The sequence below is a fragment of the Patagioenas fasciata genome, chromosome 1, assembly GCF_037038585.1.
Source record: "Patagioenas fasciata isolate bPatFas1 chromosome 1, bPatFas1.hap1, whole genome shotgun sequence".
Classification (NCBI taxonomy): domain Eukaryota; kingdom Metazoa; phylum Chordata; class Aves; order Columbiformes; family Columbidae; genus Patagioenas; species Patagioenas fasciata.
The window spans coordinates 19,854,756-19,882,124 of NC_092520.1; the positions used below are offsets into that span (position 1 = coordinate 19,854,756).

Sequence of the window (27,369 nt, forward strand, 5' to 3'; positions counted from 1 at the left end):
TATTCTTATTTTTTATAAGCTGGGCTAATGCGTGGTTTGAAAAGATAATAGTCTACATTTCAAAAATCATTTGAAAGTAGCAGAAAACGAATCTACAGGCACCTTGTCCAAAGTCATACACAGACGGGTTGTAGAGAGGAATTAAACTCCACAAATTTCCATGAGAGCTACGCCAAGTCACTGCCTTTAAGCAGGAGTCCAGGAGTTCACTCAGCAAGTTCAGCAGACACAAGATACTTTTGCTCTCTTTAGGAAAAACTTGTACCATTTGCTGATCATACAAAGTCTAATTATGCACGAGTTCCCCTTGTTCAGTGACTGCCTACCTGTAGCTGAGCTGACACCAGCACAGCAGCGAGCTGTACCTAAAATATCTCAGGTGTTCATATGCCCCAAGCTGAAAAACTACTTAACACAAAAGAGTATTACAATAATGAGCATCTTCACAAGGAACAATGCTAAAGTCAAGTCAGATGCAACTGTATCATTAATCCTGTCCTGGGGACTTGCTGTCTTGACTCTGCATCAACTATTAAAATGTCGATAACAATCAATAGTCACAGCTGCACAGAAACACACACCACTCACGTTTTCCCTCTAGGAATCAGCAATTGCATTTTAGTGTGAGATATCTTTAAAAATGCTGATTTTTAAGTAGTATACATTAGTGACAACTCTGATGCTTTAATTGCTGACAGGGCAGCTGTAGAGAGAACATCCCAAGTAGTTCTTTAAAATACATGAAGTAACATCACTCAAAATACTATTTTTACCATTTCTGTAAAAGACTTGATTCCCCTCGCTCTTTCTCATATGCAGAAGCACCTTCTCCAAATATTGCAGACTCTTTACCACACTAAATCGAACACTGCAAGAGCTGTTACTGCTCACTGGGGACCAGATTTTGGAGTGGCTACACAGGGTAGTGCTCTACTATGCAAACAGTCCCAGTGGGACACAGTCAAATCTGCAGTCATGTGTGGCTCAGCCCAGGGTTGTAACATTGCTTCTGCTCAGCCTGTTCACCAGGCAAGGAGGGATTCATCTCACCTGACTTTTGTCTTCTACAGTTCAGGATCTTAAATCTAAGCTAGTAAGACTATGCCCACTGAATAGCCTGGGGACAGAGTGAGAGACCCCCCAAGAACATGACTCCCCTCACCCACTGACACCATTCTTTCAGGTGAGTCTGCTGAAGGAAGGTGCTGGTTTTCCCTCAGTCCCTATAAAAGGAGCCTAGAAGCCTAGGTAAGCTGCAAATATTTAACATTTGAAAGCTTGAATTAGGTGACAGAAACATACGTAAATACAGTAACAATGCTATTACTGCTACTGCTGGTAGAATAGCAAGATTTCCCCTAAATATCCTTATGTTCACCACCCACCCGTACTAGAATATGTTTTGGATAAAATATCTTCTGTGTTGTCACACTACATCAAGTGAAGGAGTTCAGCTCTGGGGGGGTTACATTTACTATGTGTGATTCAAACGGACACAGCTCAGATTTCTACAGAAAACACAGATGTGTTCTGGCTTTTCCCAGCAGCCTCCGAAATAATTGCTTAAGTGAAAAGACACATTTCAAAAGCCCAGGATTCACATCGAGATTACCACCCTGTGAAACCACAAACACAGTGCCTAACACAGAACGAAGCTGCATCATGATTTTTTATTATTCTTTCCTCATAACCCATAACAGCAAGTGAAAGCATCCTCTAAAATTGCCTTAAACCACAAATGCTGTACGAAGCTGGCATGCTAGACACAGCTTGTAAATCTGATTTAATTGTGAATGGTAGAGTGAATAATCAGAGCTCAGCAGCAAGCCTGATTACACATGAACACTACCCAGACTGCTCAGCATCGCTTCCTTTCTCCTTCCCCTTGCCCACACTCCTCCTGGCACAGCACAGCCTACAGAGACAGACTCTGTGAGGCCGCCTGCAATCTCTGTTTTCATACATCTGCTCATCACTGGTGTGTATCAAAGCAGCTTCCAGGTGAGTGTTAAGACCTGTAACCTCTCTGCGACACAGCCACCAGTGTTACGCAGACCCCACAGGACTGAAGGTGACCTTCCTAAAACACAACAGTGAGTTCGAGGCAGCGCACTGGATGCAGTTGAACACCCATTATTCTTTTCTGAGACACTGAGCTCCCAGAGCAGGGAAGATGATACATTGCAAGCAATATATTCAGGAAAATCTGCCACTCCTTTAAAACGCTGCATCCTGGAATTCTTCTATGGCTATGGGAACTTGAAAGGTGCCTCACTTCAGGCACCTAACTTCCGTTCACCAAATAAAAAGCTTCCTTATGATTTAGAGAAGACTTGCTACTAAAAAAGTACCATGGAAATCCATCTTATACTCTGCTGACAAAAAGGGGCTGCTCTGCAGGAGCAGTGCCAGAAGTGCCATACTCACTTGGACTTGGCAACAACCAGAAGGTCTGTGAAGAGGAAAAGGTGTCGCTCCTGGGTTTGCAGACCCGTCTTTAGCTGCACGTGGCCGTCCAGGATGAACGTTCGGTTGTGGCACATAAACGACTGCACAAGGGGACATGCCTCTGGGCTGATGGGGGAGAAGCAGCCTTCCCTGTGAAAGGAAATAAAGGGGATAAAGGAAAGCACATCAGCCAACTGCCTGAGTGAGAACAGGGCAGCAACTTCCCACACCTGCTGCCAAAAGGCACTTTATTTGACTACATTTCAGTGAAAGGTGAGAGGGACAATGAGGATAACTCAGCAGTCTGATTCCAAGACAAAATCTGTTAACTGTCCTCACTGAACCTTTATAACCCAAACACATGGACAGAGTTTAGAAATATTTAAATACAGCCCTCTTCGTTTTGTCTATTTGTATTTGTCTCCCTTTGTGTTGAAATCTTAGAGAAAATACCGCACCTTCTGTAGACTCTCCAGAAAGAGAGTGGAGACATATACATGACAAAAGGGTAAATGCACATATGCCTTTATCAGGAGACTCATATTTGAGGTCAAGAGCAATTTATAGAAATTATTCAGAACCAATGACAAACATAAGGTACAACTGAACCTTGCTAGAGACAGACTGTGTGCCAGACGCAGCATGAGAACAGGCAGCTCAGCCTCTGTCCCCAGCACACGACCCACACTGCAGTTAAGCTCTCGTTGCAGGGTCTGCTTATGTGACTGGAGCTCGGCTCTGCTGGTCTGTGGCTGTGCTGTGCAGACGCTGCTGGATAATCAAAATCCAGGTCCATGGGGGGCAGACCAGGCTCCCTTCTGGAAGACACTGATCTTTCCTAAGGAGGTATCGAGTAGGTTGCTGTTCGAGATTACTGATGGTGGAGACATGACTCTCTCAGCCCCTCCTGATCTAACTGTTCTGCATGACATATAGCAGTTGAATAGTCATCGAAGCAGAAATGAGAGTTTCTCTAGCATGATGTTCAGCTCAGTCACCTGGACAGGATATCCCCAGTTTCTGAGCCTTGCCCTTACAAATGTCTATTTATATGGAGCTGAACTGAAAGAATGAGAGGGTCTGAGGGGGACATGCTCCTCTAGGGATCTCTAAAAGCAGGTTGCAGGTCAGGCTCTCCCTTGGAAAGCCAGAGACATGGCTTCAAATTCTCTCAGGCAGGTGAAAGAACTGAACCTAGGTCTCCTACAACCCCATGTACCTTAAATAATGAATTTCTGGATTAAAACCAGGACACATCAGAATCTTTACTCATGATTTTTAAATGCAGCTTTTCAATTATTTGCTTTTCCTAGAGATGCCTTCAAATGAACCATTTCCCTTTGGTTGAATTAATCAGTTCAATTTTTATTCAAATGTATTTACTTGTGTTTTCTTGTTTAAAAAAAAGAAAAGAAAAAAGAAAAGAAAAAATAAGCTAAAACCTGGTAGGATCAGTTTGGCAAGGAAAGGCAAGGAAAGTGAGCAGCTTTGCAATTATAGTTTATTCCTGGTCCCGCTGGAATGGATGACAAACACCTAAGGACTTTGCTGGGAAAATAAATGGACCTTATACTGTGAAAGTCACAAAACAAGTGGGATAGATATGAGAGACGAGTGAACAAATAAAACCTACAAAGAAGGTCATAAACCCTCTTGTACCTCTCTTAGAGCCTGGATGATTCTCGACCCTCCTCTCCTTGATGCCTGTGGCTGGATTACTCAGGAAATTATTTAGGAAATCCTGACAGCTGGGAGAGAAAGGATAAGCTCTGAGATTGGCCTACATTAGCAGGACACACTTTCACTGATCTGTAAGGAGCTGGTGAGGATCTCTACTTGCTGGGGAGAGCCCTGTTTGGCCTTGGTTTCCCCTTTCTGGCTGGGAGCCTGAGTTTGTGAAAGAATTCCTCAACTTAAGTTGTCTTAAACTGTGTCTTAATCTTGTCTTTCATTACCTACCTCTTCAGGGAAGAGAGAAAGAAGAAGGACTTTCAGAATGAATCATGCAAACCTGAAGCTCCCTAATCATTCCTAAGCAGAAAGGGTGTCCAGGAGTGTAGCAGTTAAAGCAGGGAGAGGAGTTTTGGTCCAGCTCAACAGGGACACTCGCTGTGTGGCCAGCAACCGGAGTCGGGAACAGCAAGCATCTCTCCTACCCTGCCGCTTCCGTGCGACTGGGAATTCACCAGTTTCTCAGTGACTGATAGGTCACCGGGACTCAATTTCATAAACGCCCTAGCAGCACTGGGCACAGAAATTTAGCAGAAATCAGCAATGATGACCAGTCCACCTGCGTGAAAGCCGTGCAAGGCCTTTACCTCAAAGTTTAAGTCAGGGAAATACTTATATTTGAACAGAGTAACAACAATAGTTAGAAAAAACCCTTTCATGTCACACTGCTATAAGCAAATCAGCAGAAACATTCACAAAATTGTATTGAAGTGCATTCCCTTACCAACATTCCTGTAGGGTCAGACTCTTGTGTCTCCATATAGGCAACTCTATTTGATTATTCCCATTTGTACATTTTCTACATCCTGATTTGTAAGCCCAGGAACCTTTCAAATTAAACTAAGCAAAATCTTTGTCATGCAGGCAAGCAAACAAAGGTGCAGTAGATTTGTTAATGCCAGCAGGGTCAAGCAAATTTACTTGATTTTAGAACGGGAAAATGCAATAACAGAAATCAGTTATTTTAACAAAATCTGCCTTTTCACCCAATGCCTTTCAAGTTTCTCTGTGATCTGAGCTCTAACAAGCATTCTCACATACTAATAGAGTTTACCTGATAAGCCTGATCAAAAAAACCGTGAAAACATTTTCTTCCTTTGAAACAAAACAGAAAAATATCAAAGCCATTAATTCAACCAGAACCTTCCAAAGCCCCAGGATGAAGGAAAATTGAGGAAATTCACCAGTAGCGACAAAAATGTCTTTTGGAAAGCACGCTTTTGATCCTCTCAATTAATGTTCCATTGTTACAAGACATGAATGAAGCCCAAGTTTTGTTACATTGAAGAAAATGCAGATCAACTATACCCTCAGGCACAGGGATTTATGTAAAAGCGGTATTTCTGGAGTTCAGTTTTTAATGGCTCACTGATTTTTCTTAGCATTAAATGGTTCTAATTTTGAAAAAGTGCTAAGCACTCAAATACTGACTCTTTGAAAATTCCTTTTAATAGAATTATGCAAAATTCAGTACTTAAGTCAACGTGATTTCTCACACAATTCAAAAAGTAAAAGTGATTTAGGGCCTTTTTTTTTTTTTTTCTCTAAAAGTCACTCTACGATTAACATATGTAAAATCCCACCAAGTAACATCTTTCTAGTTTGACAGAAAAAAAGCCATCATCTGGGTCTGTTAAGAAAAAAATGTGAGCTGATTTCCAAAAGCTGGGGATATCCTGCAGAGTCAGCAATCAGCCATGTTCCACTTTGGTAGAAGCAAGGCTGATACTGATCTTTAGACAGCATTGCCATCATAACTCTGTAGTATAAAGTAGACATTTCTTCCTAAAAGTACTGTTTTGGGGATCTGAAATTTCCATTAAGTAAAATCTGTAATCTGAGGATATATACAGAGATATTCTTGAGTTATTCGGGAAAAGAATGAAATCACTGTTCTGGCTGAAATTCTTAGAAAGCTAATTGAAGCTTTTTCTCTTGGCATTTCCAGAGCCTAAATTTTTACACCTATCATTTTTTCAAGACACAGACACAATGATTTAGAAGAACTCTTCAATTTTTCAGGTGTAACATATGAAGTTGAAATCCAAAGAAGTCAGCCAAACACTGAAAAATACATCCCCGTTGCATTCAGTGTGAAAGCAAACACATCACTGCTCACTTCATCAATCCTGTATTTACCAGAAACCACAAAAGCACAAAAAATACTTCTTCCTCCCCTTCCAGAGCTTTCTTGGGGTTTCTCAGTAAAACTGATATCTGAATGGCATGACTCTCAAAAGTTTATCCCTGGTATATAGTGATGTCAGCTTTATTCCCTATTTGTATTGAAAACAATGCAAGAAATCATACTTTCCAAAGGAGAGTTTAACAGCGCATGGTAAGTGGTCACTAAATCCATGATCCAAAAGCTCTCCCTTGATTTCAGTCAATGATGACTTCAGACTATCTGTGATTTAGATTAAGCTACGAGATGCCTCAGGGGAACAATCTGTTCCAAAGTACCCAAGCTGGAATGAGCTATTACAGGTGTCTCAGCTCTCCGACATCCCTCTCACAGACTGCTCATGCTCCATCCTAAATCTCACTCTGTCGTGTTGGTTATTGTCCTCTGCCAGAACTTCTCTCCACCGATGGTATCTCTACAGCCACAGAAACTGATTTCCTCTAATGATGCAGCACCATTGCTCTCTGCACGACTGATACCTACTGAAATAAACCATCATTTTGCTCTTTAGCCTCTGAAATCCTTTGCAAGAGGTAGGTGAGGAATGCACCTTTTCATTAGCAGAGCAGTAAAGCGGTGGCTGTTCAAAAGGCTGAAATCTGAGTCAGCCCAGCCCTGTGAGAGGTTGCACATGGTCTGTCAAACACACATCATACCTTTCCAGATTCCTCTGGGAGTGAACAGCTTAGCCTATACTCATTTTACACACGGGTACCATAACCAAAAATACTGCCTGCATGTTCATGCCAGTGCTGAAGCCCAGGTGAGGACCAGAAGCTCTTTCCAGTTTCGAGCCTACACGTGTAGAGCTTGCAGCATAAACCTAACCTTGTTTTGGCTACAGGCTGGAGAGACCACCAAGCAGAGCACCTGACAACCTCCCTCATGCTGTTCAGAGACAACATGCTGATTTTGTATATCTCAAAAGCCGGTTTTGGATGGCTCTAAGGAACCAGCAATTTATCTTTTAGGAAAAATCACGCCCAGGAATTTTCAACTTCAGTGTCTCCCAGTAAAGCATTTACTTTACCATGACTGAGTCACAGCATTGGCCTAGAGCAACCTCCTGAGAGAAGCAGGAGCTACTCACATCCTTCCAAGGCTAGTGAAAACAGCAGCTGTCTGCACAGTAAGAAATGTCTACAGCCCAGCCCACATTACAGATTTTTGCCAAAATGGATTTATCAGCCAGGGAGGACATGTGATTTGTGGCCAGCAGACATACCCCCAAAAGCAATCCTGATCTAGAAGTTCCTTCATTTTCTTAATAGAGCTTATATTGGAAATCAGGTACAATATTTGCACTTTTCTTCTGTGCCTCCTACTCAGACCCTTAAGCTCCTAAAAAATCCTGTGAGAAAGAACTTCAACAGCAGCTTAACAGATGCTTGTTTCATATTTTACTAATGAGGCAGGCCCTGCTAACTGGAGCTTAGAAGCCAAGATGGTTTACTTCTGGAAATCCTTTAACACATTAGACATATTACCCGTATTGTGTGGCTAGAAGGTATTTTGTATTCAAGATAATTAACTTAATACAGTATTGAGAACAATTCTTTAAGAACCAGAAGAAAAGAGCTCCAGTTTGGTGTGCAAGAACTCCTTGTCTCCCCCAAGATGAGGTGGCAAAAAACCCCCAAACCTGTAACACAGCAGTGGGTACTGATCTGCCTTGCTTATAGTGCACTCAAGTGCAATATTAACATTTCAGGACTTCAATAAATATATCATTTCATCATAAATGATAGTTTGGATGTGATTGGTACTGATATCTTAGCAAACTCGACAAAATCATGATAACAGATCACCATATTCTATATTCAAACAGAGAACAGTGAAAAACAAAGTGAAAGAAGAGCATTTATTGAACACTGAAACCAAATACCCATGCTTGGGATTGAACACAAAACAATGGAGATGGTCCTGTTCATGATGCCTCTATCATGATGACAGGTTATTAAAGCACAAGGCTTGAAGAGTCACTCCCCATGCTAGAAAGGCTGGGGACAGCAAGGAGGCTACAACTGCTTTACACACAGCAGATCTACTTCTGAAATTTATCGGCAAGGGACTTTGTCTTTGAAGAACAGTTGTAGAACAAGCAAAAGCCCAAGGTAGATGCTCGATCATTTGCTCAAATCACCTGCAGAGGGAAGGGGGCAGAAACTGGGAGACACTACATGGTTCTGCACATTAACGCTATCTAGGTGGAGATGTGCTTGTGACATGGCTTCTGGCTTGGCACAAACTCACAAATCATGTATAGACAGAGTAAGGAGCTGAAAACAGGGATGCCAGAAGCCGTGCCTGGTTCCCATGACTTGCTCAGCCCAGCCTGCCCTGTCCCCACCACCTGTTTGGCATGGCCATGCAGAGGCTTTAGGGCTGGCACTTGCAGCTCCTTTCACCATGAACAAGGACCCACGCAGACAGGGCTCACCCACACCGAGCAATCTGCAGCTCAGAGCCCTATTTAGACAGGCAGATTATATATATACATATATATATATAAAATCCTCTGCATTTTTAAGGTGCTAACTACTCCCTACTGTTTCTGCTTTCCAGCCACGACCAGTGCCCTCGGCAAGTCACCCACGTGCTCAGGATCTTCCCACATCCACTCCTCGTGATTTGGAACATGAATTTCATCTAAGTTTGTATGGCACTTTATTCTAATAAATAATAATTATACCTGGAGAGTGAAAGTAAGCACAAAAAGCATCAGCCTGGAGGGTGGGCGTGTTTTCCGTGAAGGTGGTAGGTAAGATATGGGCCGACACAAAGTTAGTATGCTGTTCTAATCTTACACTGACTATTTATAGAAGGAACTTGGATAGAAAAGCAAAAAAACTCCTTTAATCACATGGGCTGCCAACCCGTTTCTGAAAATCTGCTGTCAACTTGATCCCTGCTATGCTAAGGGAGCTTCTTTCTAAGGATGCTGGGCATGTTTGCTTGCTGTTATCTATGGAAAATCTTATACAGTTGAAGCAGCACTTTGTGAAAACAGCACAGCATTCCAGAAATAGCAAGTCTATTTTCTGCAGCACTCGGTTAAAGTCCCTTAGGCCATCACCATCGCGTACAGTAGCTTTTGTACAACAAAACAAGTGAGATCTGCCCAGTTTTTCAAAGGGCGTTAGCTACAAAGTATTAAAATGCCTGCTCCTACTTTATAATTGTGCTTTACTGTTTGCAATTCCTTTTTTAGGAGTGAAGTACTCGAACAAACCTGAGGCAGTTCCTTCACACCCCTGTGTTCTCCCTTGTGGACGGTGCCCGTGGGTCTGACAGAATGTGCTGGGGTCGGCCCCAGCTCCTGGCCCCAGCCCAGGCCCGTCCTGCCCTGCCCCTGGCAGTGCCTGCACCCCAGCACGCTGCGCCCAAAAACACTGCACCTCAGGTCCAACAGCCAGTCCCACAGCAGGCACAGAGCCCTCGGGTCAAAACGCACTGCAAACCCCTCTTCAGCATACGCAGGGCAAGAACAAGCCGGGCAAATGGAAGGAAGATGAATATCGATAGAGATTGGGAGCAAGTTTCACTCAGATAAAGAGATAAATTTACATGTTAGGGCAGAAATCAGGTCTGCCACTTATATGCAGGAAGTTAGGTATCAGTTCTCTGCCTCTAAAACTCAGTGTACACATTTAAATTCAAAATACACTGAGAAAATCACAGAATAGTTTGAGTTGGAAAAGACCTTCAAAGGTCATCTCACCTACCCCCACCCGCAATAAGCAGGGATATCTTCAACTCAATCAGGTTGCTGAGAGCCCCATTCGACTTGAATTATTCTAGGATTCTAAAAACTGATTTGTAAGTATCTGAAATAATCTTTACCTGATGTCAAACTCTTAATAAAACTCTTAAAATTATAATGATTAATAGCATGGTTTACACTAAATGTTCAAGGTGTTGAGGCACGTAACTGTACTATTTTTCTATAGTCTTCCAAAAATCAGTAAATGATTAAGACTTGCAGTAAAATATCACATAGCTGTAGGGCAAAATGCATCACTAAAAAAAAATCCTCACACATTTCAGGATGGAAGCTTGGCAGCTTAACTGAAAACAAGCTGCACTTAAGTCATTTCTACATAGCCAAAAGGACAATATTCTCTGCAGAGCAAATATGCACTACAGTGTGGTGGCTGGAGACAGGAAACATGCTTGTGGTTTGGTTTGTTTCCAAGGTTTTTTGTTTTATTTTCACAAACAGCTACAAGGTGTTTACTCTGAAAATCTAGCACAAGGGCAAAATTCTTTATTGGTATAAATTAGCACCACACGTTTTGGTCATATTTTGCCTATTTTCACCAGAAAATAATTTAGTGCAAGTTATTTAAATCCTATTGAAAAGCTCTTGTAATGTGGGTGTCCTCCAGACCTGCTATACAGCTCTGCTAGCAATCAACAAGCCCAAGGGGTTTGGGTCCCAGACCCCCTGAGCAGGGGTAAGCTTTGGGGGAGCTTCTACATATTCACATGTAGAAGTCAATAAAACCTTTTCTGGCCTTTGGAAGAATCGATCCTCTGTTCCCCACTGCAGTTCCCCATCATTTTTACTGGGTGACAGAGCAGCAGCACCTTGAGTTACTCTCCCATTCCAGTTGCACCAGGGAAGTGTCATTCCAGGCATTGTCTACCCCAACAAAGATGTTGTTGTTCAGACAAAAAAAAGTCAGAAAAAAGTTAGGATGAGCAGAGAGGGAAAAAAAAAGGCCAGAACTTAACATCCCAGCACTGCAGCTCTGCACCACGGTTGTTGAAGCTTTTTGGAGCTTCTCATGGCCTACAAGAAGACTGGAGGCACAGGCTACCTTTGCCACTTCCACCCCGGTCCCTTCCTACCCATTCCAAGGAGTTATATGGGGAGAACTCTGGGATCTCAGTTTCACTCATGTCCTCCTAGAAGGTTCCAGTCTTATTTCAGTACCCTGAAGGGATAAGGTTTCTGTCCTACCTCCATTTTTTGGGGGAAGCAGCAGTCACAGTTGAGACATTTAATCCCACTTAATCACAATTGGGACATTCAAAAGCCTAGCTCAACTCCTTTGATTTTGAGTTAATTCATGGACAAAACTAACCCTTTCTTCAAAAGGGGGTTTCAAATATCTTCTTGCGAACTGTTTAGTACAGGTCATGTAATAGTCAGGAATTCTGGGCTGCCAAAAATAGCCAGGACATGCTGCAGATCTGTGCAGAAACAGGTGATTTTGACCTGAAGCACATATGAGGTAAAAAGATTGGCGTGTGCATCTTTAGAAATCTGTTCTAGATCTTCAGGTATGGCTGTTCGTGAGCCTGCGTGCTTCTGCCTGCCCTGTCCTCTGCAGCTACATGTTATAAGGGCTGTAGACAGGCAAGAAAAAGGCTTTTGTGTGAGCATGTCTTTTTAACATGGAAACAGTATTTTCTAGGTGACTGCGTAAGTTTATTGCCTGTCAGTCACCTCAGTTATCAGGTAATACCAGGGGGCAGCTCATGGCCTCTCAAGGTATCATTGCTCAACCGTCACTCCCCTTTAGCCTCTGATTTTCCCATTCTTCAAGAAGTAATTCAGCTAGATTCTTTTCGTCCTTGGCTCATGCCACCTGGGTAGAGTGGACAGTTAGGCAAAAGGAGTTTTAAGAAAAACAGATGCATTCAAAGCAGGGTAAGACTTCAAATATACGGTCAGGTAAAGCAAACCTGGAACCCACCAGCTGCTGTTCCCTGATTGCTCCTTTTCAAGAGAATATTCACTGATTATAAACAAAGTAATCACATCCAAAGTGACCTATAAATAGCCACAAGTACTGCCTTTAAAAGATAAGCCCCTTCACCACGCTTTATCCTGCCACAAGCTGCAGCTCTCATTGCAGCCGCTGCTGCCCAGCCCTGCCGGTGTACCCACAGCTGTGGGGCAATGTGGGGTGAACTCCACAAAGCTCCATTGCAGATGTGGAAGGGAGGATCTGCCCAGCCCTTGTACTGGCTTAAGTTTTTAAGAACCACTTCCCTACCAGGGACGACCAACACAGGTGCTGCATGGAAGTCGGGATTGTCACTTCACCGCACCTGTCCCAGCTGTAACAGAACAAATCTGGCTTTGGTTTGCCTCAAGGGCTTTAAACCATATTTTGATACTAGTACTACAGCACAGGAATTATCCTATTACACTGAAGAGATTACTTGATATGCCTGTGGCTGCCAGCTATAGCAAATGTAATGACCCAGATTCCTTATGAACAGCCAGCAGACAAATTAGTTGCAACCACATGCACCTGTTTGCTCTCCTATAACAAACTGCCTGCATAGTCAATAAGTTTTTGCATAGCTACTCAGGCAGGTTACTCAGAGGTTTCTATTCCACCAGTGATCTGAGCTGAGGAGAAAAGCTGTTAGAGGATTCCCCACATCCCTGCGCTGATGGTAAGGGAGAAGCAGGCACAGGCACAGGCTAGTTACCTGCAAAGAACAGCAGCCTGGAGGAGGGGGAAACACAAGAGCCTTTCACATGATTATGTTTTTCCCCATGATTTATTTGAGCCTTTGACATACCAGAAGAGCTTGCCCATGTCTGATTAGTGACCTCCTTGCTGAAATACATGACATGCTCGACACACCAGCCACCGGGAAACCTGTCCTGCTCTTGGACAGCAAAACTGAGGAGAAGGAGTGTGAGGATGCTTAGTCCAAGGGGCTCAGCAACCAAATGTGTTTCCAGAGGAGCTCTGATAAAATGAGACGCCTTACAAAATATTTGATACAGTTTTCTACCAGAACATGCAGAGGAAAGAGAGGGAAGGAAGGTGGATGAAAACACCTCAGCTCCACTTATTCACTCAGGTGAAGGTCTTTACCATTCTTTTCTGCATTTTCTGAATAATCCCACCATGAAGGCCTAGGGCACGTCTAGATATACTTAGGTACCTACTCACACCGAATGCAGTCAGTGTTCAGTGCACAGGCTCCCTATAGAGCACGCAAGGCTTCAAACCAGCACACTCATCTCGGTGCTCACAACCACTTATAGCCAGGGCACAGGGCAGGCTGAACATGGATGTGTCAGTGGGTGACATGCAAAAATAATCCTGGGAACAGACACAGGCCTTTCCCCTCCCAGGTAAGTGCTTTTACCATTCATCTATGGAGCCAAGCTTGCTTCCGTGAACAGAAAATTTCTGGTCGTAGGAGCATTGCGTGTCCTCCTGCACAGTGGCCCAGCTTCAACTGCGGGAGGGCGAAGGGAAGTCTCCACTCACTCCAAATACCTTCTCTTCATAGTTATATCACTCTTCTGGAAAGCAGAAGATGAATTGTCTAAGGAGGCAGAGAGCTGAATGTGGGTGCTTAATTTCCATTGAAAGCGCACCGATTTTGAGGCCAGGAGTTTTGCAAAGAGCAGTGGCGGTCTGTAGAGACCTGCATAAGGAATGGGCTAGAAACACATACCATAGCTTACACTAAATTTGCTAGATGGTGCAAACCTTGATTGCAACACAGACTATAGCCTCTCCCTGCCAAAATACTCAATGAGCCAGACTCCTTCCCATTTCAGCCCTGATATTGCATGTTCGGACACCACTGCCTTGAGCAATTATTAAAAAACACTTAAGAAAAGTGGACTCAGACGTCTAAAAGAGAGCAACGTTTGCAACTGGTTTTGTGAGGGCCTTGCTCTTGCCCGGGTGGGTTAAATAGGGTCTGTGGACTATTGGATGGAGCAGTACTTAGTTCTTTGCCACAGACCTGTTCAGTGCTGCCAACAGTCGTGCTGTACTGGGTTGTGCAAGAGCACAACTCTTAGGTGTTTGGGGAGCTCTCTGGTCAGTAGGAGAGTGCCTAAAGAACAGAAGCACTTGGAAGGGCAAGAAGCCACTGAGAGGATGTTTTTTAAGTCATGAGTTTACATCCAGGTACTGAAATTATTCCTGTGTCTTCCCCTTGAGGCTTATTACCATTTATTGGATGTAGCCCCCAGTCCTCAAACACTTACTACATGGGCACAGAAGAAGCCTAAAGGCAGACTGTTACCCCCATGACGTGATTGAAAACTCCTGTTCAGCAGTTTTGTACACCACGAGGTAGCAACTGGACTAAGAGATGCAATGTTGTGTCAGGCAGGAGGCGAGTTCAATGCATATTTAATGCTGGCCCTTGTCAGAGGTGAGAGCACCAGAGGCTGCACATCAGCCTGCACATCATTAGAGGCTTTCTGTTTGTTTACACAAGATAAACGACCGCAAAGCAGTCTGAGCAAGTCGGTCTGCGATTTCCTCAGGTATGCCACTGCCCAAACTGCTTGGCCAGACTCTCATTTGGCAGAGATCTTGTTGTCTAAAATCAGGGATATACAATGGCTGGACAACTGCTGCATTCTGCCAGACCTCAAGGCCTAATCCAAAAAGCCCCCAAAATGGGCTGCAGACAAAAGCACATGTGGACAGTGAGACATCTGGACAAGCAGAGCCCTGCGCTCATCCCGATGAGCAGTGCCCCTCACTGTCTTCGTCCTAAAACTGTCACAATTCTATCCGAAGGGGAATCGGCTTAAAGCACTAGTGTTAAACTATTAGTCCTTTATTGTAAAATTAATCCCTCACTTAAACTCCAATCCCTCCAAAACCCCACTTCCAAGCCTTCTTTCTTGTTACCTCTAGTCCTTTTCTTTTAATAAAAAAGGCAGCATATCTCTGAGAGCTGCAACTCATTTCCATCTCCAGATGTACAAACATCACTTTAAGCCAGTCTGTATGTCATAAATGAAGAACTGATGGGTTTTATCAAAAACAAACATAAGCACACATACACACACATGCTCACACACAAAACAAAACAGAAATAACACAGCAGGGGGACAGGAATGCCAATCTCTGAGTTAAAAGGCCATTTGAGGCCTCAGAAAGTTCACTTTGTTCCTTGTTAACAGTTAATAAAATTTTATCCTCAGCTATTACTACATTAAAATAACTTTTGTGCTCAAGCACACTGTTTAAGGAAACAATACTCCAGTGTCATAATTAGCTTAAATCAAGCATGAATTAGAAATACTACAAAAATGGCAACTTGTACAATCTCATTATAGGTTATTTTAATTACGTGCAGCTCTTTTAAAAAATAAGAGCAATTTGATACAAAATAGTGGGTTTGTTTTTTTTTTCATGTATCCTTACCTTACATAGGGAAGCGTGACATACTGAGGGGAAAAATGTGGGGAAATTCTCAAACAGAAATTTCTGTCCATACAGAGTAAGTATAAAATGTTAAAGTATGAAAACCTCTAATAAAATAGAAAATCTCAGAAAAAAATCCTGTTGTGAGGCTAAATTAAACCTAAAAACTAAACGCAGAAGCAAACAACTCTTCATTGATTTTGTTGACTGAGTCTTTAGGAACAGGATTTTCCCTACATCCTGATGACTGGAAACTTGATTTCCAATGAAACAGTGATTTTTATAACCACATGACTCCTGGATATGGAGCTTCATGGAAAAAGCTATGAAATATCACAAGTCAAGATAAAATTAATGGTGCCTGTAATTAATCCCTCACATTGGGAAATTGTTTTGTGGGATCTTTTCTTTTTCTGTCTTTCCTTCTTTCTTTCCTTCTTCCTATGGCTCTTCTGTATTCTTGAGTGCATTGGAGTCTGTCAGACAAAGGACTGCGAGACGAGGACTGGAGGACAGAGGGTGGCCCCCAGGGTGCTGCCACTTTGATTTTCACCTGGGGGAACCACTCTGACCACAGCGACAGCCCTTGTGCTTCCCAAAAAAACCATGAGCCCTACAGCTTCAGAAAGACTGCCTTGCAAAGTCTCCCTTCCACAGCACGCCTCTTCTGAAGGGTGAATGAAGGATTTTTAGAGCCCTCATCACTTGTGGCCATGCTATTTGGGTGGCTAAGGGCACAGGGCAAAACTTTAGAGATGTTGTTTCAGTTGTGCAGGTGCACGCCTAGCGTTCGCTACCCGGCCCCCTGTCACCCAAGTCAGCCTCTCGTAAGCCACAGAATCATAGAACCACAGAATTGTTTTGATTGAAAAAGACCTTTAAGATCATTGAGTCCAACCATTAACCTAACACTGCCATGGGGCAGGGCTTTAGCTTTCCTGACAGGCACTTCTGCCTCAAACACTGTAAATCTTCCCCTAGTGCTCATGGCACCGCTTTCAAAGTGACTTGTTACCCCATTATCCTCTCCCCTCCCTTCTGCAGCCTTCAAGGGAACCCCCTCCCACCCACACTGTGACACCTGCATTTGAAATGGCAGGAGGCTGGGACAGTATCTGGCCATGGTACCTCCTGTAATGGTTTTGAGCCCATCCCTCCCTACCCCACCACCGCTGGTGGTGTGTAACTGCTTCAGAGGCAAACCCCGTGCTGATCATAACATGTAAGGCACACACAGGAATGGGCACACACACAATACAGCAGCCTGTGTCTCTCAAAGCCCCTCAGATTCAGCCACAAGGCACCACCTCTCTCACACCATCCCAGGGCTGTGCCTTGTGGCGGGGTGGCCCCAGGCCATGCCCCATGTGCCACCAGCAATGGCACCATTGATGGCCCAGGCTGTGGTGGCCCCAGCCATGGGTCCCACTCCTCTGCCTGACAGGTTCTGCTGTGGGGACCAATGGGGACAGACACCCTGGCAACGGGGTGGCCTCAGCTGAGTGGGTGCCGTCCCCGCTCCAGACTTCCAACAAATGCTGTCATGGTGCCCAGGGGGCTGCGTGAGAGCAACACCTGCCTCCACCTGGATGGCCAAGGGGTCCATACCCGCACATAAAGGCCTCGTCCTGCGAGGTAGATAAAATGCTGTAAATGAAATGCTAGTAAAAAAAATGCTGTGGGGCACAACAGGGTGGCAGGCACTCCCTCGCGATGCCCCCATACTGTACTGAGGTGCTGAGCCTCACCAACCAAACACGCCTTGCAGAGATTAATTTGCTAGGCGAAATTATTTGCTGCCATGGAAACGAGTTAAGAATGAGCAAAATGATTACAACTGAAATACCTACTTAACAAGTTAGTTACTTGCAAAGAACTTTTATTCCCTTCCTCCCTTCAATCAGATTTGCCTGAAACACCAAATACCCATCTTCCCTGTGCAAAAGAGACAGTTAAGGCCTTCTGGCAATTTGCATTTATTAAAGTCTCTATTTTCGTCTTCATCTAGTCACATACCTTGGATCATCCACATATCTTCTGACTAAAACCCTGAAAACACAATGTCCAAGACTTTGGGAACACTCTGTATTTGACTAGCGCCAAGTGGAATGTATTACTAGATTACACATATGATCTTCGTTATCTGGGATATTTAGCATTTGGCACGGGACCCCTAGAAGATAACATGCCAGAATTACTTACTGTGCATTGGGAGAAGGAAAAGCAGCCTTTTTATAAATGGCATAATACTGCTTCTGTGTACAGAAAGGAAAAAAACACCTTGGAAATTTCTGAAATCCTCAGTTTTACCTGTAGCTTCTCTGGCCATAAAGTCCAAATAATAAAATCAGGTGGGGATGACTTTTTAGGTACTTCATTTTCAGGATCTTCAAAGATTTGTTCATAAAGCCTTTTTAAAATTATGGGGTTTTTTAAGAAAAAAACAGCCCCTGCTTCTAACTTACACCAAAGTAACATCATAAACTCGCTTCACACTGTAATAAAGAGTAGTTTCATTACCAATATTTTAACACCTTTAGTGTGTAGAGACACATATCTATAAATGGTCATGCAGACTCAGAAATTGTGAAATTATCTTAATAAGTTTCAGCATGTAAAGACATCACTTTCAAAGATCTGGTGAGGCACACATTAGGAAAGGGGAAGCTGCCAGCGACTGCAGCCCAGAATTTGGCTGTCCCTGTGAAATATCTGAGATGTGAGCAGAAGTCCACCGACGCAGAGCAGAAACTTGGTAGCCTGGGTTTTGTCGCATGTGGAAATTGTTTTAAGGGAAAGAAGAACAAAGGCTGAAAATTTGGCTTGAAACAAGTCTTCATTACCCTATATTGATTGTTTTGAGATGACAAGACCTGATGCTTAAATACAGGCCTCAGAAATTCCTGTTTCAAGCCCATAATTCGTGTTGCCCTGAAGTACATCATTAAGTAATTTGTGTGGTTTTCATTAAAGGACACCTAGAAAAAGTAAGAGGAAAATCACAACTGCGAAACAGGTCCAAATATAACTAACCCAAATCCTTCACTGATTTCATACACATTCATGAAGTTACAATCAGACTTATTTTTCCTGCATCTGAGTATCATCCAAGAAAAATATCAAAAGCTTACTTTTCCAAAGTATTTCTAGAATAACTTTGCTCAAAGTGCTTCCAAAGAGGACATCTGATGATGTGAAACAGTCCTTACATGCCTATTCATCATATTTTGTGAGGAAAGAGAAATTGTGCAGAAAAAAGGAAGAGATGCAAGAACAGGAAGTAGTGAATAGTCTGCATATTTTTGTATCTTGGAGGTAAATGCCCAAATTCCACCATAATATCTGTACTGTTTACTATGTTCCTCTGCTGCCCGGAGTTAGAGTTGAGCGAGGCAGAGATTACAGCATGGCTGCACATCTGTGCACCGCTGTGCCATACAGCCATCCCAGAATTCTTCAGTAGGACAAATATCTCGTAACTCCTTTTATATGACTAACATGGCAAGGCAAGATTTGTAAGGAAGGCTTAACAAAAGTTAAACCAAATGATATAGCTAGAGAAAAAGAAGACAAGCTTTTAAGCACACAAAACGTTCAGATTTGCTTTTCTTTGAGGACTGAAGAAAAGGACAATGGCACAAACAAGTTACTGCTTTTTCCAGTTAGATCATCTTGCCTCACAACCTCACACCATCACAGCTACAACAACACTACCATTAAAAACCTTAATCCTCTGAATGCTAAATAGCCATCTCCAGATGTCACAATGGTTTCTTTGAATAAATACCATTAATAAACTTTAAAATGCCCCAAATTAAGTCTGTCCAAAGTGAGTGCCACCACATTTTATGAAAGTGCCCTGTATATACGCCAAGGAAACCTGACATATAAAGCGCTATAAAAATACAAACTGACTTGTGCTTCTAAGTATTTCCTGCCCTTTTAAACTTTGCACTTGTTCATTAATTTCAACAAATATTGAGGTGAGCCAGCTGCTAAGGTGAGAAGATTCATATAAATCCCTCACAGATGTTTGCTAACTTCAGATAGGGGCTTTATTATCTACAAGTCATTAATCAACCATTAACAAGTAAGTGTTACAGAGTCCTAGTATTAAGGTTCACTGCCAAAGGAGAATAATGGATTTTGCAGGCTGGCTGTGTCTACAAGAAAGGGATCTAAGAGCTAAGGCAAGTCTGAGATAGAACATTTGGAGGAGATTAGAAAACATACGAAGCAATTTTGTTGCTCTTCAGCTTGCCTTAAGAGAAAGCACTTCATAAGAGTTAAGCATTTACACAACAACCCAAGTGGAAAGTTCAAACTCATCCATCAGTTTGGTGATGAAGAGGAATGTGTTTTGCACAGCCAAACAAGGAAGTCAGGCATAGGTGAGAATTACTGCTCCTGTGAGCAATAATAAACACCATCCAAAGTGTTACCCTCTAACTGATAGATTTTGAAGCTACAAAATCACCTGCTTTGGCTCCGGAGTACTCAGACTTCATCCAATAGCTCTCACCATGGCCACAGACTTGAGAACAGGAGCGGCTAAATTGCTTCATGCCACTGGCAGAGGACAGACATGGCTGAAGCAACCAACATCCATCAGTCGTGAAAGTGGCAGGGTCTGTCAGGCAGGCAAAGCATTGCCCTTGCTGCAGAACAAGGCAACGTTCTCCCCTCTTCAGTCCTCTCCACCACGGAGTTTCTGCCAAGTGGCCTTCCAAAAAAATCCTCCCACATGCCAGATCTGGATATAATTCTGATCTGAGCTATACAAGCAAGACATATTTACACTTAAGAAAGCATAGAATTCTTAGGTGAAATGTACATGCTGAGTATTATCCCACTCAGTGTCCCCCCATCTATGACCAATTTCTGACACTTACAGAGCATGCAATAAAACAAACAAAAAAACAGAAGTGGAATTGAAGAAAAATGTTCATGTCTGAACCCTAGCAGGCAAATGACAGAATACTGAAATATAAGCACCAAATATAGTTCATTCTCTTAATATTGAGGAGCAAGTCTTAAGACAGCTTAAAAAGAAGACATTATGGAGACATGTGTATAAACTTCAGGAAAGCCTGAAGTCCAAGGGCTGAGAGATCCCATCTTTTGTTCCCCGTATTTTCCAGTTATGATTACTCCCCATAGTAATAGTCCACCTCTAATTTCACAGCCTCAGTTACAAACTTGTCAACAATACCCGAAAGGTGGTATCACAATTATGAATGTAGCTACAAATGCAATGAAGACATAGTAGCAAATGAAGAAGAAATAAGGTGATACTGACGATCTAAACAAATTCAGTATTCTTATGAAGGGGTTACAAAATACCCATTCATGTTACTTTGAAGACCTGGAATCAAAGTCAGAGAGAGGACACAGAAGTTTTACAGACAGAACCAGAATACATGTTGCTGGCTCTCAGTCCTAGGCTCAGGCCACTAGACTACACAAAAAAGGTGCAAACGCCTCTAGGAATTCATTTCTAAGTTTCCTCTTTTATGTCATAGCCAGCAAAAAGACCTGCAAGTAGTTTCAACTCATTTTCCTTTCCTATTTTGTAACTCTGATGTTTTCCCAGAATACTTTCACAGCTTTCTGAAATACCACAGAATTCTCCATGATGACAAATATGAAACCAGGTATTAGTTAGATCAAACACAAAAAGCTTTCCAAAGCTCACATACTGATTACTTAACACACCACAGAGGAGGAAAAAATATTCCTTACAAAGCCATACTTTAATTTCCCTCAATAATGTTTCTTCGTAAAGAGCTCTACACAGCTGGAAGCGTTAACAGCCTACCAGATGGTTCCCTTCTTGATAAACACTTACGTTTTGTAAGTTTAAAGTCTAATGAACTGCAGTGCAGGAAGACAAAAGTTACATATGCAGTGTGGTTCAAATGGCAGGTCAGGGGCTGTGGCTGGACACTGGACAAGCTCCACAGAAGTGCCCATTTCTATGGTAGATTTACATAAGGGTAGGGAGAAAGGAGGAAAGGTTGATCCTGGCAGATGATGAGACCAAAAAATGCTGAGTGCTTCACAACCACAGGCACTCACATACACAGTCTTGCAAGCTGCCAGTGCTGGATGGGAGAAGGCTGTGACCACCAGATCCTGGCCCACAGCTTTGTCCTAAACTAGCAGGTGCTTCCAGAGCCCTGGAGAGCCTGTAGGTCCATGACAGAAATACAGCTCAAATTAAACTGTACAGTCCTGCAAGAACAACTCCTGAGTTACGCCTGGCACTGCCTAAGTGTACAAAGCAGAAAGTAGGAAATGTTCGTCTTCTTCTGCCCATACCATCTCTCCAGCAGGCAATCATAGCCAGCCACAAATTAATTAGAACTGAGCAGCCCAAGTGTTGCGTGCCCGGTCGCACACTGGGGAGCAGCTCTGCTTGCCCAGTTGGGTATAAACAGCTTAGTGTGGCAGCATCGAAGAAATCCCTTTCAGGGGATCAGCCGGCATCTGGGCTGGGTCTATCAGATCTTTCAGCAGGTGTTATAGTTGTGCAGCTACCGAGCAGCCTGAATTGTGGCTGACAATCAGGTGTGGACAATAGCTCAAAAACATTTCAAGTTTTGGGCTGAGAAACTGCAAAACAGTACAGCCAGCAAAGCTCACTGACTCACCTTGAGACTGATCGAGATCTGTTAAGTGCTTTGACAAAGATCAAGGAGGGTGCAGACTGACGTCTTTGGGCCAAACTCTTCATTTTCTGATTGGAAAGAGAAACAAAATGAAATCATAGATGAGATTCAGAACAGTAACTGCATGCATTCAGAGTTGTCGCAGCCAGACTCCAATTTCAAACCATAGGAAAAAGGCTGAATTATTGTCATCGGCAAACCTGGAGGGGGAAAGTCATTGTAAAATATTACATATTGAGAAAAACAGGAGCACGGCCAGAAAGACGGTGATAAAGAAAAGCTGATGATTAGTGTCCATAGGTAGATACCTGAGGTACACTGCACACATGAACTAAACCCCTAGAGCTTGTCCTCAACCACTTTTTGTCCCTTAATAATCTATTGTACTTTAAATTTATCAAATATCCAGGTGGTGGTTCAAATTTCAAATGTTTGAAACATTTTTGTGTCAGGTCTGACATTTACTATAAATTAAGGTGTGGATCCTACCTACATAATCTTATATGCTATGAATACATTGGGCTTTTTCTTCCAAATCCTTAGAGATGAGGGCGTTTTCCTTCCCTACTAATCTAGCTGGAGCATTATGTCATGTCTCTCAGTAGACAATTACGACATTTTTTTCATTCCTGATTATGTATGGAACAAAATAGGAAAGTGAGAGGCAGGGCAGCTCTTAGCACAGAACCAGGCAGGGAACGGGAAGGAGACACTCAAAGACAGAGAACGCAGCAGGAAAGAAAAAATTAAAATGTCAGCAGCTATCAAGGGAGCATGGATTCCCATTGAGTGCAGTTGAATACTACAATCAAAATACTGTGCAAATAAACAACACTTTTTCCCAGAGGCAGCGATTTTCAAAAGCACCCACAGGAGACACAACCACACATTTCCCTGCACACACCGCATCCTCTCCTTCCTGCAGCCAGAAGCAGGACTTGGGAGTCCCAGCCCTCACTTCGGAGCTGCTCTCTAGAACCGGTTGTGCAGCCTGCGGCCAGGGTGCATGACCCCTGCTCTCACCGACCCTCTGCCAGAAGGGTGCTTGTTACCTTATTTAGTTCAAATATTTTTCAGAATAAAGTGGTGAACAAAAGGACTGGGGTTGAACTCCTCCTGAGACCCCAGCAGTACAGTCTCCAGTGCTGGAACAGTCCCGCACATCACAGTAACGGCTGAGCACACACCAACAGCTGAACCTTTGACAGCCATGGAGTCCCTGTTCTCAGCTAATGGCAAAGCGAGACTTTCTTCCTTCACACTAAAAATAACCACTGACTGCCAGGAACAGGTATGTTAGGGAACAACTGATTCTTGTGCCAACATATGTGCTGGATGTGGCATATATGTCTTTTGGGTGGGTGCACAGCGTGCTACCCTTGGAGAAATTAAACTTGGCAGTACTATGTGTTTTACTTGCTTGTAACAAATGCATTTCTTTTACTCATCGCAGCGCATTTGTTATTGTGACATTCTTTTGTTCCCCCTTTATTTATGTAGAGCATGCTTGTTTGTTTTGTCAGATACTCAGTTACAGCTATTGCACAGCAATTGTCATAAATTCAACTGTGTAATTCCAATTCACCTTTCAAAATTATCCCACTTCCCTCTTTCTTTTATCAAATAATAACCTTCCCAAGACTGATAAACTAAGCCCGGGAACATTTAGCTGTCTTTGATAGGACTATAACCAGATAATAACTTACTAGATTAGTAACAAAATAGATGCCCATCTTTGCTGGCTTTGAGAAAAAAAAATACTTTCCTGTTTTTTTCTAGTGAATGAAATCAGTTTGTTTTACTGCTAGCAAAGCTGAAAAGCTGTTAGCAGTTTCAAAAGTAGCATATCTACAAATACGAAGGCAAAAAGAGACCTGCGTAACAATGCAATCTATGGAAAACAAGCCACAGACCTCATGCAACCAGCAGATTTTAGGAGTTTATATATAGAATCAACTCCCAATTGGAAATTTACTGCAAGTTTCATTATTGGGCAGGTGGCTTTCAGGGGGTGGTTAAAACTAGAGCATCTCAGCTCCTGCAGATGCAGTGGAGGTTTGGTTACATTTTCAAAGAGATCTTAATTCCTTTGACTCCTCAGGTCTGAATAGGAAGCCACCAAAAAATATGAGGCATTTTAAAATCTCTCTCTGTTATCGTAATTTTTGTCATGCTTGGGTTAGCAGTGGAGAATAGTGCCTGTGGCTGTGAGATTCTAGTCCTGACTTAAATATCTGAGGACCAAGGTAAAGATTAGGATTACAGCAAGTTTCATCAGAGCTTAAATAACTGTCAGAGAGGCACAGAATAGCTCAGGTTGGAGGGGATCCCAGGAGGACTGTGGCCCAGCCCCTCTGGACCTGCTGAGGGCTCTGGCTCACCCTCAGTCCAGGTCTGTGTCACCTCCGCAGACAAGATTCCACAGACTCTCCAGGCAGCCTCTTAAAACAGCTACTAAGCAAAGCTTGACAAAAAAAAGAGCCTTAGAACATAAAAAGATCACTGATGAGATTTGGAAAAGGAAAATTTTCACAGCAGAAGTGAAGTGAGTCAGGTCAGCTGTATGCAAATAAAAACATTACACAGAGACATTGACTACACACAGAAAGGGGTTTTTTGTTTTTATTTTGCTAGGTACAGAGCTTGGGAAGAGAAAATAAGCGACCATCATGATAACTTGAATCGATTTACTTTGAGAAGGAAGCAGACAAATTCTCTTTTCCTAAGTTGGACCCGGATGCCTGCTCTCCTCAGTTTCACTGCATTTATATGTGCAAAGATGTCACCCTGGCAAAGCAGAGAAGAGGAGATACATCCTGGGCAGCTGTAGTGAGAGCAGATGTTTGGGAGCAAAAGGAGATGCAATGACCAATTATCTAAGCGTGGGACACAGAGAAGCATTTTCAAACATGTGTCCCACATCATAACCTCCTATTTTTTCATTAGAAAGGTCAACACAGAGAGAAAGCCTCATACTTGTTGGCTGAGTCACACCCACGTGAAATGTATCATAAAATCAGTATCCATAATGAATGTTTATAGTGTGCCAGATGCAAAGATGGTAATCTTGTACCAGCCAGGACAAACTAGAGTTATTTTTGCCTTCCTCACATTCAAAAGCTTCAGTTCCCACCCCCCTCCCCTCTGATTCAGGTTTAACTTCATACTTTATAAATTTCTGGTGCTTGTTGTCTTGACTGCTTTTTCAACAGAAACAAAAAGTTTTGCTTTTTCAGTTGTTGGACTGGTGGTATGTGTCAGTATTTGGCCAGTTTCTCATCTATTATAAACAGACATAGGCCTACAGATTTCAAAAGAATGAATTTACACCAGATAATGATCAGATCTATGCTCTGAAACACTGTTTTGTAAACTGTGATGGTAGGTGGTTTATGAGCAGATCAGCCCACCATGCTGAGGACAGTGACCTTGCAAACCACCACCGAAAATACGCTGTCTCTCCTCAGGAATCAGGACCCCTATGGATTACGGTAAAACTTTCACGAGTATCTCACAAGTCATTGTCTGGGGGAAAAATGTGTTCCTGACTGCCAGTATTCAACTGATTTTGCCTCACAGTTGAACTGGATAACGGTATTATAGGGAATTCATGTAAACTAATATGTTGTTAAGTTATGATATTAAGCCCCGTTCTGTGAAAAAGGTAACATATAGCAGCATCTGCATGATGTCTTAACAAAAATGGAACTGAAAATAAAGCACTCTCCTGTACTATGTGTATATCCCTTAACTATATAAAGTTTGGAAAGACAATAGCAGAGCATGAATTAAATAAGGAATGCATGAAAAAATCATGCTCCTTACTATTTATTTTGTGATGACAAGTAACTTAGGTAACAGATATACAGTGTCTATAATATTTTACAAGTACTAGAGAAGTGAAAATCTATGCAACAAGCAGATACCCTGCTGCAGCTACCACAAAGGTGTAGGAGGTCGGAGCAACCTCTGGCTTGCACACCTGAGCTGTTTGCCCTGTGCTCCTTTTGTAGTCAACAGAGGGAAAAGGAAAAAATTAGCACACATTTCCTCTTGTCCTAGAAATGCTGTTTTCCTCCACTGACTCTAATAAAACTAAGAAAACTCTTAGAAAACTAAGGTGACCAAGAAAACTGAATTATCAGCTCAATCCTCTCCTTGCTATAATATCCGAGCAAAGGACAGGGAACAGAAATGTTTGTGAGCTCAGTAACACAGGGAACAATTGTCTTCTCAGAGAGCACTTTGGGTTTAGGATGAGAAAATTATATTACTGGGTGTATACAAAATAACTGAAAAATGTATTCAGTTCCTGACTGACAGGTGAAGGCAGCAGAAATGCCTCCTCAGCAATGTGCAGACACCCTTGCAAAAGCTGCCTCAGACATGAAAGGATTTCAGGCTCCTGATTTAGAGGCTCACTCCAGAAGTGGGTCAAGGCCGGGACATCTGCCTGGGTCATTTAACTGGGTGACAGGGACAACCCTCAGATGTGCCAATACCTTGAGCTGAGGATTGCACTCAAGTGGCTAAGCTCTCCCTCTCACTGCTTTACATTTCTAACAAAAGGAAGTCTGATTTTAACAAAGCCTACTCTTTAAAGTATCTAAGTTAATAACCATGAGGGATTTCACCCATGCAAACTCTGCTCTTATTGTCTGAGCAACAAAACACACCTGTTGCACGCATTTCTGGTTTAGCTAAACATGAACCAAAGCATAGAACACAAAACTTTACCAAAAACTGCAAGTGAACGTTCAACTAACTGTCTGACAATCAAAAAAATCAAAACAATCCTCAGCACCCAGCAGTTAATTTTCCAGGACAACTGGGCATCACTCTTTCCCCTGTATCACCGGGCCACTTATGAGAGGCAATAGATTGTTTTTTCCTACATAGTATAATCCCGTATTTGTTATGCTTACAGTGTAGGGTTATCTAAAAATACCAGAAATAACAAGAATCTCTTGTACCTTAGTAGAGCGAGAAATGGCCCTGTACTGACCTATAGCAACCCCAAGTCCTTACAAACAGGGTGAGAAGATGACTGCTGGCTCAGGCAGCAGAGACGTCTTGGTCTCATAGAGAGACCATTTACCAAAAAGGCAGAGCAGGTGACAAAACTATGTGCTTTTGTTTATGCTGGTAGAATACTTTTTACTTACAAGGACCT

At 42.7% G+C, this 27,369-nt stretch overlaps 1 protein-coding gene across 3 annotated transcripts in view; it reads right to left on the reverse strand.

Moving 5' to 3' along the window:
* Nucleotides 1–27,369, reverse strand: part of ARHGAP20 (Rho GTPase activating protein 20) — a 63,106-nt gene that overhangs the window by 30,758 nt on the left and 4,979 nt on the right. For all 3 annotated transcript variants that reach the window (XM_065831350.2, XM_065831340.2, XM_071803920.1), the window contains exons 2-3: nt 22,179–22,264; nt 2,428–2,598 (exon numbers count right to left, since the gene is read on the reverse strand). In XM_065831350.2, the coding sequence (XP_065687422.2) occupies nt 2,428–2,598; nt 22,179–22,264 (257 nt within the window). The remainder of the gene's footprint in view (nt 1–2,427; nt 2,599–22,178; nt 22,265–27,369) is intronic.